Genomic DNA, 12858 nt, shown 5'->3' with positions numbered 1-12858 from the left:
GCTTATTCCTTTCCTGCTCAAGGCTGAGTTCACTGTGTATCTGCAGTCTTGCTCACAGATGATCTTTTTTTTTTTTCTACAAAAACTCTCTAGTATTGGGTTTTCCACAGCTTTTTGTAGCAGTTTGAGTGCTTAACAATGTTTGGCACTGAAAAGTTCTTCTTCACTTAATCTGAATAGTCTGTGTTGTAATTTTGATTTATTATTTCCTTTCCTACCCACTGTGCACCAAAAAAGTGACAATTATTTTTTTTCCTTTTCCTTCAAAGCAACTTTTCTCTGTTGTGCGACAAAGATATTTACAGGAAGTTTTCTTCATTACCTCTTGTGTCCATTCCACACTGTGCCCAGGCCTCTTTCATTTTATCTTCCTTCTGGATTTTGTATTCCTCTTGTACTTGACCTCCTAGTTAATTCATTTGTTGAAATAAGCTAATCTCTTAGCTAAGTCTCTTCTTGTTGTAGCACTGCATCATTGTGTTTGCAGCTTTGACCCTGGCCTAAGTTCTTAGGAATGACTCTAATTTTAGCATTCCCACCCACTTACTTCTTTGCTAGACAAGAAATGTCTGCTGTGTTTCTTTCCCCAAAAAGTGTTTGGGATGTTAAAACCTCATGTTCCTTCCATGATTCTCATAGTTACTCCAGGGACATAGTTACCCTGTGGGACATCTCTATTCCTCCATTCCAGACTTGAGAGCTGTGTAGCCATGTGCACCTTCCCTTCTGCCTTGCTCAGGTTCTTCTCCAGGTCGTGGCTGTTGATGCTTCCCTGGGGGTTCTTGTCACTAATCTCCCCTGACTCTATTTCAGAACCTTAGCAGGATTAGCAGGCTGATGTGCAGGGGCTCTCCTGTCTCCAAAGAGATGAATTCCATCCTTGACCAACAGTGTAAAAACCAGATCTTTTTGCTATCAGAGGATGTCTTCCTCCTGTCATTTGTCTGCTAAGGAAGGCAGCGGTTTCCAGGGATTGCCTCTTCCTGCTGGACCTCTGCTCTCAGCTAGAGGGACCAGGGTGACACAACCTTCCTGCAACACACGTACCATTAAAAGAACAAAGAGCAGTGTTTCTCTGTGCTTTTTTAGCAGTTGATCACATCCATATGAAATTTTTGTTCAAGAAGGTTGTTCTTTGTGCCTTGAAAGATCTTATGATAGATCCTTTAAATGTAACTTCGGTCTCATTGACTTTCTCTGCAATGGGAATCAAGAAGATCCCTAGAAGAGAGCATGAGTGCTCAGAGACTCCTCAGATACGAAGATGCGATTTCTCAGGAACAGTCATTCTTCAAGGCAGAGTTCTCCTGAAAATCCTCCTTTCAGCTTCTGTCCTTCCTTTCTTATATTTTCTATTTACATTTTTGAAATAGGTGGGAAGGAAGAAAGAAACTAAAAATTAAGGATTTTTAGCTTCTGTTTTTGTATCAGTCTTTCAGTGTTCTTTCAGTTTGTAGCTTGAGCAGTTTCTTAAATACAGACTTGATTACAGAATAGACAGGCTCAGAAATGAAGCCCTTTGGATATGGAGTTTTATTTATAAAGTTCAATAATACGCATTAGTTCTTGAGCCGCTTAAGGCCTCAGACTTGGCAGTGTACTCGATTTTAAAGAAGTTTACAGTGCAGTTAACTCTACAGTTTATATCTGAGCAGATTTGTGCTTGTAACCTTTTTGCTATCTATAAATATTTTTCAACAAGAATCCATAATTTGCCAACACTATGCCTGGGCCCGGGGATCCAGCCCTTCTCTTCATCATCCACCTTCCTATAGGCGACAAACCTTGATCCATAGGCACTGTCTTTTTGTGAGAAACGCTAACAGACATTTAGCTGATGGTACATTAAATTATTTATATATGCAAATAAGGAGAATATCTAACATTGTTTGTAGGCAGCTGCATGTGGTTTTTGGGTTTCAGCTGGATTGCAAATTAGCTTTGGTAACTCATTTGCATAAAATTTTAAACTGTACATTAAACAAATTACAATGTGATATTATTTAATATTCATGTGCATTTGATTAGGGTGTTCTATCAGCTAATCTTAGTGTGTTTTATTTAGCAAGGTGAAGTGAGGTTGAAGTGTTTGAAAGCTCTTCAGAGTCTGTATACCAACAGAGAGTTATTTCCAAAACTGGAGCTGTTCACTAATAGATTCAAGGTAAGAGGAAATACAGTTTTTGGAAGGAGTACAGAAAATAAAAGTATCATCTGTCTCATCCTGTTGCGGTCTTTGAGTCATGTATATTAAATGCAAAAATAAACTCATTTGTTTGCAACAAGGCTTGTAACTGCCGTAGTAAAACTGTGTTACTGAATGCTGAGCTAAAGCCAAATTCGTTTTACAGTGTTTATCTTGAAAGATTCGTCAGGCTTGGCCAGCATGATTATTTGTCTGTTTGTATTATTGATAGTTTACATATTGTCATTATTCAGTCTGCTTGTACTTATTTAATTTTAGATTTATTGAATTTTAAATACGCGTACTGGGTTTTTCACACAATCCAAAACACAACTTCAAGTAATAGCCTGCAACAAAAGATTGTTTGTAAGAGCGTTTTTTAGCCGAATATGTACCTGTGCTCGGAGGAATAGATACTTTGATCTGTACCACTAAATCCTACACAGTGAAATACCTTCCTGCAGAACAGGAGCTGGCATTGTGCTTTTGGACAAACCCCTGAGCATGATTGTCCTGGAGGAATATCTCCTGGGCTTTTTTATTAGCACAAACAAACTGGCTTTTTGCTTAATATCTTGATGAGAAGGTAGCTGCTAATTCACTTTGTGGCGTGGCTGCTTTATTTTACAAGTGGAGTATCTGGAGAGATGAGTGTAGCAATACTGTAATTGCGTCTGTTTGGATGCCCTGCGAGGAAAGCTTTTGGTCACTGTCAGCACGTCGGGTGGCACCTTGTACCATCGCTTTTCTGTCCTGGAGAACACAGAACTGTGGTAAAGGCTAACCCCAAGGAAAAGCTATTTTAATATCTTTTCATTTAAATCATTATTGTAATACTGATGAAAAATTAATGTAAAAAGAAGTGGAGCTGGCTGATTCATTTTTGTTTCAATCATTATTATAACGCTGATGAAAAATAGTTAAGAAAAAAAGTGGAGATTTAAATACTCATAAATAACTACTGTAATGAGACTTCTCACTGTAGATTTTATACTGCTTCGCTGCTTTTGTCTGTCATTCCAGTTACTATTGACGTCTCCAGTTTGATCTAGGAAAGCAAAAATATAGAAACTTGTCATATCTTCCCTGTAGGTAAACAATCAAAACATAATGGTAATCAGCCTTTTACCACATTCACTTGAGATGGAGAAAAAAGATGCATAAACTGCAGCGAAGTCTAGATATTAAGGCTTTTTGTCCAAAATTATATAATAGAGCAGACTCTTTATTAATAATCTCCTTCATTTGGTATTTTTAAGGACAGATTAAATAAATATATGTCAGGAATGAACTTGGTAAAGTTGACTGTAAAGTAGGAGATGAAACTGGATCATTTTGTGAGGTCACTTCAGGGTCTATATTCTTCTCATTTTATAAGGTCAGTTTCTGGGACTATTGGCAATAAAGACAAACTTTCCACTGATAGAAGAGTTCCTGGCAAACAGGTTTGGACCTCAGACTTCTTCTGTAATGCCTCCATAGGTTTGGTTTGCTTTGCTTATCATCTCAGGGCAACCAGAAATACTACTTCACATTCCAGAAAAATAAATCCTCCAAATCTGCAGCTTTTCTTGTCCCATCTGTGCAGACTTACAGATTTGTTTATATTTGCTCCTTCTGTGATTCAATTTATTTTGAGATAGGCCACTAAAACTCTCATGGTCTCTGTATCTGTTTCTCTTTACTAGAAGATGTAGAATCATAGAATCAGTTTGGTTGGAAAAGACCTTTTAGGTCATTGAGTGTACTGGATGCTTCTCTCTTAGCCTCCTTCAATTTGTAAGAGAAGATGCTGCTTTGAGCCTGAACCTGTCCCATCTACCTACAAAACTCAGGACAGTTGGAGGCACTTGGAGAAGTAGTTCCTCAGTAGCTTCAAAAAACTGCAGTAACAAGAAACTTCCAAATTCTTCCTCCTGGCTTTTTTAACAGTATAGACCGTTTTCTTTGTTAGGAGCCAGGTTAGCCTGCATTGCTTCTTGTCTTGCACAAGAAATTTTAATTCCAGTCAAAAAGTTCAGAGGAAAAGGAACCCTGTTAGGAATCCTTGTCTTTCTTATGTTCCATTAAAGGGGAATGACCTATTAGAGAGCAGCGCAGGGGAAAGGGACTTGGGGGTCCTGGAGGATAGCAGGATGACCATGAGCCAGCATTGTGAGTTGTGACCAGGAAGGTCAATGGTACCTGGGGTGGGTTAGAAAGGGGTGGTCAGTAGGTCAGAGAGGTTCTCCTGCCCCTCTACTCTGCCCTGGGGAGACCACACCTGGAATATTGTGTCCAGTTGTGGCCCCTCAGTTCCAGAAGGACATGGAACTGCTGGAGAGAGTCCAGCACAGGGCAACAAAGATGATTAAGGGAGTAGAGCATCTCGCGTGTGGGAGCTGGGTCTCTTTAGCTTGGAGAAGAGGAGACTGAGGGGTGACCTCATTAATGTTTACAGATATATAAAGGGGGAGTGTCAGGAGGATGGAGCCAGGCTCTTCTGGGTGACAACCAATGATAGGACAAGGGGCAATGGGTACAAACTGGAACACAAGAGGTTCCACTTAAATATGAGATGAAACTTGTTCCCGGTGAGGGTGTCAGAGCCTGGCCCAGGCTGCCCAGGGAGGTTGTGGAGTCTCCTTCTCTGCAGACATTCAAACCCGCCTGGACACCTTCCTGTGGAACCTCAGCTGGGTGTTCCTGCTCCATGGGGGGATTGCACTGGATGAGCTTTCCAGGGCCCTTCCAATTCCTGATATTCTGGGATTCTGTGATTCTGTTTTCAATACAGAAATCTGTATCATTATGAAATAAAAAGGTGAGATCAAAGTCTCTGTGAACCTGGAGAACAGATACATTTAACAGGGCATTTTACCAGTTTCCAGCCACATCAAGAGAACAAAAAACTGGCATTGCCCAAGTGCCTGCACTGGGATTTACAGCTGTGCTGACAGGGATGTCGCCTTTGGCACCAGGATGGAGTAGAGTTTCAAATTAATGCCTTTTGTATGTGTGATACATTACTTAAATGTATCCACCACAAACTCTACCACCACCCTCTGAAAAATAATTGATCTAGATGCCGTTCTCAGTTCCATGGCTGCTTATTTCTATTTCCTCATCAGATTGTAATCGACCTGCACAGTTCAGCTGGTCTTCAGCTCAATCCATTCAGACTGTCAAGAGAAATCTCTCTAGAGATCTTCTGATTGTTTAAATTATAAATTAATTTGATCCAGAAGGACTTTTAGTGGAGTGTTAATGTTTCACTACCTCCCAGATAGCTGTGACGAGGATCTGATAATGTCACTTCTCCAAAGGAAAGACGTTCTTTTCAGCATTTATCTGTGTTCCTAGGAGTAGCTATGCTAGAAAATGAGCTTGGTTCATCAAAAGAAAATTTGTCCATCAAAGAGGAGGCTTTTGTTTTCCATCAGGAAGTTGTGACACAAACATTAACTGAAGCTCTTTTACAGTCAGTGCCCAAGTCAAGACACCAGCAGGTTTAGATGCAGCTGTTTTGTTCTGTCCCTCGTCCCTGACCCCTGGCAGGCCAGTGCTGTCTCCACAGCCCAAGAGGTAGATTTGCTCTGCAGACAGCCTTATTCACAGCCTAATACATCACTGCAAGCTGATCTTTGCACACAGTGAAATTTAATCCTTAAAGTTTTAACAACAGACATGTGTCCTGTTCTGCTGCTCTGTGGTGGTACAGGAAATTTCTGTTGAAGCAGATGGAGCAGCTGGGGTTTGTAACTTACTACACCACAGAAGATCCCCCTTCCAAAGACATTAGGTGTTCAGGTCTCATTTTCAAGGGTCTTGGTGCCTGCTTGTCAGGGGCCATCACACAGACCTGCTGGTAGAAAAAAAGAAATCATGCATCCACATTTTATTTTAAGCCTGATGTTTCTGGGAAAAATTGAGAGAACAGTCTTTTTGGATAAGAAAACCTTATTGCATCCGTCAGTCTCAAAGTCCAAAAGGACTCCAGAGAGCAGCTCTTGCACTGTAGGCGGGAGAGAAGATCCCTCCCAGGTTTTCTTCAGAGATGCAGGAGGAGTTTTATGCTTGTGTGCAGTTCCCTCCCTGTGGCCTCTTGGAGTGCAAGATGCACTTTGAGGGAATATATGACATTTCACTGAAGCTTTTCAGATCAGTATCTCTGGCTGTTCTTTCTCTTGATGTTGTTGTTAGAATATTAGTTGTTGTTCCTTGTCCAGGACCTTAGGAAAAATTGACAACAAATTTTTTGTCATGTCCATACACAGAATTTCCTGTTTGGAAACTTATCTTACTGTTTGAGTCTCTTCATGGACTTCTCAATAGTCTCTAAAACTGTTCAGATGTAAAAGTTAAATGCATGCCAATCTCCCAGTGATGGATAGAGGTGCATTCAGTCATAGTGACACAAAGTGTCTCTACAGACCTGGTTTTGTTGAGAGGTAGCACTTGGGACAGCCACAGTGCATTCTTTACATACTGGCCCTAAATTTCAATGTTGAAATAACATCAGTTGCTTGATATTCACCTTCAACCTTTAAATGCCTGGAGTAGTAGAGAGAAGAGGTGAACACCTTTATTTTGTTCTAATCTGTTCTTGGTGACTTCCACTGTTGTTTCCTAACACTTCCCTTGTTTCTTTTCTATAAGCTGATTTGTATTTTTTCACATCCCAAAATGTCATATAGTACCTAGTCCTTCCTGAAGCAGGTCAAGCCAGAGAAATCAAGTTTTATTTTCAGATGGCCCAATTTCTTTTCATTAACTTGATCAGTCAAGCAAAGAACATCAAGACATATTGCATTTTTATGGATGGATAGCAATTCCTCCCAGATGGGGAGGACAACATACACTAATCACATCTATTTTTAGTTGCCAGTAAGCAAACTGAAACTAAGGAGAAAGAAACCCTTAGGAGACTTCTCATAACTACAGGGTCCTTAGAAATTATGAAATCATTACATTAGATTGGAAATTGCTGTGCTTGTCTCCAGGAGAAAGAGTTTAGGAAAATACGAAGCAAAGTCACAGAATTTCCCACTTGCCTGCAGAAGTTCTGTAGTGTAATTCTGGAGATCAGCTTAAGATGTTGCTTAAGATGTAGCCGGGTGTGAAGGCCACAACTTTATAGGCAATACATAGACGCATATATTCAGGTGTTGGTGTGTGTTTGTTTTTTTCACAGTGTTTCCAAGCACACATATATGCAGCATTCACTGCTCTCAGATGATTTGTTTTCAGGGGGATAAAGGGGGCAATTTTTCTCCTGTCATCCAACCCCAGTACATTCCTTTTCAGGAAAGAGCTGTTAAATAAGACCAGTCCAGAACAGTACTTTGACCCCAAAGTCTGCTTGCTTTTTTCCTGGAAAACTCACAAGGATAAGGACTGTTGGTTAAGCCCTTGCCATTTCTGTGTGCCTGCCTGTTGTTCCATTGTGCATACAGCACGCAGCTTCCTCAGATGCACATTAAATGTTTGAATATTAAACAGCTTTCAAGTGTCTAGCTGAAAGATCTTTCTCCCCAAGAGTATTTGTTTTGTAGTTATAGGATTCTTCATCTGATAGCTGTTTGTGTGTTTCTGTTTTGTCATTGTAATAAAATTCCTTTTCAGGATCGCATTGTATCAATGACACTTGATAAGGAATACGATGTCGCTGTGGAAGCCATTCGATTAGTCACGCTAATACTACAGTGAGTACTTTTCAAAACCAATATATTCCCTTTGAAAGTTACCTAAGCCAGTAATATTTGACTTGATTTCTTTGCTTGTGTAATGAAGTGAATCTGTTACTTTACATTTAGTATGAAGTTGAACTGAATATGTAATAATATGGTTACGAAGCTAAAGTAAGTTATTCCATCTTGTGGAAATACAGTAGGTAAAGTGTGAAAATGTGTCATGTATTGAGACTATTAGTGTCTCTGTTGTGGAGAAATGTGAAAGGGCATTTATACCTTTTATCTTCCAGGCCCCCAGCCTGGCCACAGCAGCCTCACGAGTGTCCTGCTGGAGGAGCGCTGCTAGGCTTTTATCGTACATTCAGTAAAACCTGTCTTAAAGAAAATCTGTTTTACGAACAGATGTATAGAATTTCTGCATCATACTTTATACCCAGTGGCACTACTTGAAAGAGCATTTTTGGACATGCAGGCTTTGGGTGAAGGATTAGACTAGCTTTCCCTCTTGGTAAACAAGTCTGGACTTCATCTTTATGTGTCACTCTGCTTTACAGGTATTTGACTTGTAATATTAGGAAGAAAGGAAATCATGTTTCTACTGTTATGTTTTTAAAGCAAATATAACAAACATGATCATAAATAAGATGTACAACACATCTATTCCCTGCATTATTAGTAGCATTTGGGAACGCATTAAGATTTTTAGGTCCAAAATGATCTAGTGCGCCTTTTTTTTCCTCTTTTCTCCTTCATTGCATGATGAAAATGTAGCTAAATACTTTTAGCCCTAGAAGAATGGGTCGTGTTGAACAGCACAGGGCAATATTCTGGCAGGTAGGAACTCCAAAAAGGTGTCATGAACAATCGTGATGGGAAATGGACATTTAAAAATTATTTGTAGTATGAAGGCAAATTATTACATATAGAGTCCTGATACATAAATGTTTCCAATGAATACTGACTAAGCAAGGAGGGGAGTAACATTCCTGTGTGCAACAGTGGTGGTATTTTGATACCATTGATGGAATATAATTGTTCCATGATCATGGCATTTTTCAGGAATACTGCTGAAAAATGGAAGTTTTTTTGAGTTTCAGAAAACTCAAAAGAAAAATCTACTTCGAGCTCAGGAACTGCAGAATCCCACCTATGTCGTTTACCCAAGAGAAGGGTAAAACGTGGCTTGTTCTTGTCAATAAATAATTACAAACCCCAATCTTTCAATCATCTTTTATTCAGCACAGCAGGGTATGATCAGATTGAGTTCCTTGATGTTGAAAATCTAGTCTAAGTCTAGTCAGTACAATAACAATGGTAAAAGTGATGGACAATTTATTGTATCAGCGTTGTCATTCTAAATGCACACCATGATTCAATCCTAACGTGATATGTGCATTGTAGTTAGTGTGATGGTCTAAGTAATTAAGCAGGGCAAGATTTGTAAGTAGTGATGACATTTTTTTCATAATGTTTTTTTATGTCTATATTGATACAACTGGGTTAAGGAAATCAGACAAACTTACAAGTACCTTAAATATCTCTGTATTTGGAAATTGAACCAAATATCCTTGAAGTCAGTGTTCAGCCATTTAGGATTTTGTATAAAGGAAATCAGTCTCGTAGCTGTCAAAAGTAAGTTCTGGGAGGTGAGGAAATTGAAATAAACCATTTGTTACTTTCTGACTCTTTCAGTGGAAGCGAAGAAGCTCTGTCAAATGAAGACTGTGAGAATGTTTATCACTTGGTGTATTCAGCACACCGGCCTGTTGCAGTAGCAGCTGGAGAATTCCTTCACAAAAAGTAAGTTATCAGTTGGCCTGGAATCAGACCAGATTTGTGATTGCTTCCTAGGAGAGCTAAGATCAAAAATCAAAGCAGCAATAGAGTGAAATAGTCCAATTTAACAGATCAGGTATTTAATTTAAAGCACAGGCTTATTCTGTTGTTTAAATTCAAGACCTAAAGACTTGAAGAAACTGAGTTTTTATTTTTCTATTTCTATAATTCAGATAACTTCTAACTCCTCAAGGACTAAATATACAAAGGCTGCATAAACCTCTAAAGTTTATTTAAGTCCTGCAGCTCTTGCTGAATTACTGTTGTGTATATGTATATAGGACCTATACCTCCCTGATGAACTGACAGGCAGGCATCATTTTTACAAAGTTTGAAACCAGTTTATTTCAAAATTGTGAATTCAGTTACATTTAGTTTCCTACACAACATTTTACAAGTCACAGGAAAGGGTTAGGTTCTTTTTAAAAAAATGTACTGAAATTCCTTTGTTAATCAACATGTGACAAAATAATTCTGAAAAATGCCTCGAAGGTAAATGAAGACAAAACTTTATCGAACTTTTCTTTACAAAGAGATAGGATGCAGTGTTCTATAAAGATCTCTCAAGGTAAACAGCATTGAGAGGAGATTGTCCCATTCCTAACACACATTTTTTCCTGGTCTCTGCTAACACGTAGGAGCTGGCACTCCACTTCAATAAGTTACAATCTACTTGAGGCATTCGAGGTGGAGTTTATCTCACCTCATTTTTTACATTTAAGTATGACTTTCTACCTGTGATCTAGTCACTAGACTTTCTCAGTGTAGTTAGCAAAGAAAAGCAAATAATACAGAGGATTAGTGAGGTGCGTGTTCTGAGGTATTTTAGCACCTGCAGATGTGCTGATTTCTTATCTGGTAAGATAAGCAGGGGGCAACAGGTGATGTCTTTAAAATATGTTTGTGTGTAACTCATCCTTCTCATTTCAGTGAATTACAGTAGTGAATCAGAATACTGTGTTTTCGTATTTCTAATGAGCTTTGTGAGTGCTGTTTCGCTGCAAAAGCAAGGAACAGTTTTCGAGCTTCTCAGAGTAAAACTATGATTGCTGTGACTATAATGTAGACACAGCTGAAATCTCTTTGAGTGAATTTGAGAGTAGTTTAGAACTAGCCGTGCATCAGGGAGCTTGATGCAGAATGCATGATTTACCTGAAAAACAAATGGACTGTTATCATAGCTTGCTTTATTCTTTATGCTGCTGGGATGTCAAGTAAGTTTGTGCCTAAGTTAAAAATGTAAAACTATACAAATTATTCAAATATATAAAACTGTGCAAAGCCTTTCAATATAAATATGTTTTGCTGTGCAAAATTCTTCAAGCCCTATAAACTTGAAGACTCTGAAGATAAATTCATCTCTTGAGACAGTCAGAGGTTATGCCCCCTTTCCCTTGAAAGAAATAGCTTGAGATACTTTCACCTTATTTTATGAACAAATATACTGTATCAGGAATGAATGCTCATCGTATTATTGCAGAAATGAGATTTGTTTTGATAAACATGAGAACTCCTTTTGCTTATTTGTAGACTGTTCAGCAGACATGATCCCCAAGCTGAAGAGGCTCTAGCAAAGAGGAGGGGACGAAATAGTCCAAATGGAAACCTTATTAGAATGTTGGTTCTTTTCTTTCTTGAAAGCGAGGTAAAAAATTCATTTTTAGCCTTTACATGTTTAATAAAACCTGGCATTTAAGTAGTGATTTATGAACATGCAGTAACAAGTGATCTTTCTACTGGCTTTTTTTGTTTGCTTTGTTTTGTTGTCGTTTTGTTTTGTTTTTTTCACAATTTCAGAAATACTCTGTGCCCTTTACCCTGCCCCCCATTTCCTTGTCCATCAAGCAAATTCAGCTCAAAATCTTCATGGTTTATTTTGCTCTTGCATGTCCCCAGTGCACTCAGTACTACATTAGGTGTTTGATGAACACATTCGGGATGGGATTGTGCCCATAGTTTATGTCTACAGAGGTAGCAAAAACGGGAAGTTTTATGCTATGCATACTCATAGTAATTCAGATGGGGAATGGTAGTGGAGGAAAACTTGAGAAGATAAACTATCAGGTACAGAATGCTCTAAAGATAGAGGGGGAAAGGTTTAAAAAGGATACATTTGATTTGGTAATAAATAGGTGAGAAAGGAAGGCTGAAAGAAAGGAATGACAGAAATGCTTCTCTGCAGAAGGGAGGGTAATATATTTTGGTGTAAAAAGTAAAAGGATAGGTGTTGCAATCAGGTATTTTAATTATAAAGCCTTGTACAAGACACTTCACTGTGAAAATGAAAAGAAATGCAATCGGAGATGCTGAGAAGGAAGGAAAACATTTAGGTGCAGTTCTAATGTAAATGTTTTTTAGAAACACTTTATAAAGCTCCAAGTTAGGTCTGGCTGAAATGTCACTACCAGTGTGAACATTCAGTCTGCTATCTGAATGTATTTTTAGTTTCAGGTTCTAAAAAACTTAGATTGTAATAGATCATTGTATTTTCTGTTGAAAATACCTTAAATCTGAGTGTGTGTGATTGGGGGTCACCTAGCGTAAAGCTTGTCCGTCCTTCCGAGGAGAAACAAGACTCAGCTTTGCTCCCAAAGCCATGATGAGCAAAGGGCCTCCTCATGCAAGGCAGATGCTGCTCCCTGAGATCACTTCTCTCTCAGGCCTGGTTTTTGCTATTGCTGGTTTTGAGAGAGTTTTTAGAAACAAAGTAGAATATTATGGCTCCAGTTTTAATAAAGTGTTAGAGAACTGGGAGTTTCCGTCTGCGTAGGACTAGATGTAAGCTCTGCATCTGAGAGGGTGCGTTCAGAAGAGGAAATACGTAAACCTGTGACAAACTTAAGTAAGGTCTGTGGCACATGACATTTTGCCCAAAGCTGTCAGAATCACAACAGGGGGTAAATGTACTGACACCTCCTTACCTACACTCTGGTTAAGGATTCAGTCCCATATCAGGCAAGCAAATCAGATCTGCCTACTGTGCTTGGTACTTTTTGATGATGATTGAAGAACAGTTTAAAAAACAATAGAAACCTATGGATTATTTTTCTCACTTTACAATAGCTGTGTTCATTCACATGAGAACTTTTTTGCAGTTCAAGTTAGTGTTAATTCTGTACCCCCTGAAATCAATAGGATTTCTGCTACTGCTTTCTGAGCACATAG

At 38.8% G+C, this 12858-nt stretch overlaps 1 protein-coding gene across 2 annotated transcripts in view; it reads left to right on the top strand.

The window, feature by feature from the left end:
* Window positions 1-12858, top strand: part of STAG1 (STAG1 cohesin complex component) — a 177794-nt gene that overhangs the window by 119297 nt on the left and 45639 nt on the right. For both annotated transcript variants that reach the window (XM_065844443.2, XM_071812389.1), the window contains 4 exons: window positions 2066-2164; window positions 7790-7869; window positions 9550-9657; window positions 11224-11338. In XM_065844443.2, coding sequence (XP_065700515.1) covers window positions 2066-2164; window positions 7790-7869; window positions 9550-9657; window positions 11224-11338 — 402 coding nt within the window. The remainder of the gene's footprint in view (window positions 1-2065; window positions 2165-7789; window positions 7870-9549; window positions 9658-11223; window positions 11339-12858) is intronic.

This window comes from Patagioenas fasciata, chromosome 9, assembly GCF_037038585.1.
Source record: "Patagioenas fasciata isolate bPatFas1 chromosome 9, bPatFas1.hap1, whole genome shotgun sequence".
Classification (NCBI taxonomy): Eukaryota; Metazoa; Chordata; class Aves; order Columbiformes; family Columbidae; genus Patagioenas; species Patagioenas fasciata.
This window is presented reverse-complemented; position numbering and strand designations above follow the sequence as displayed.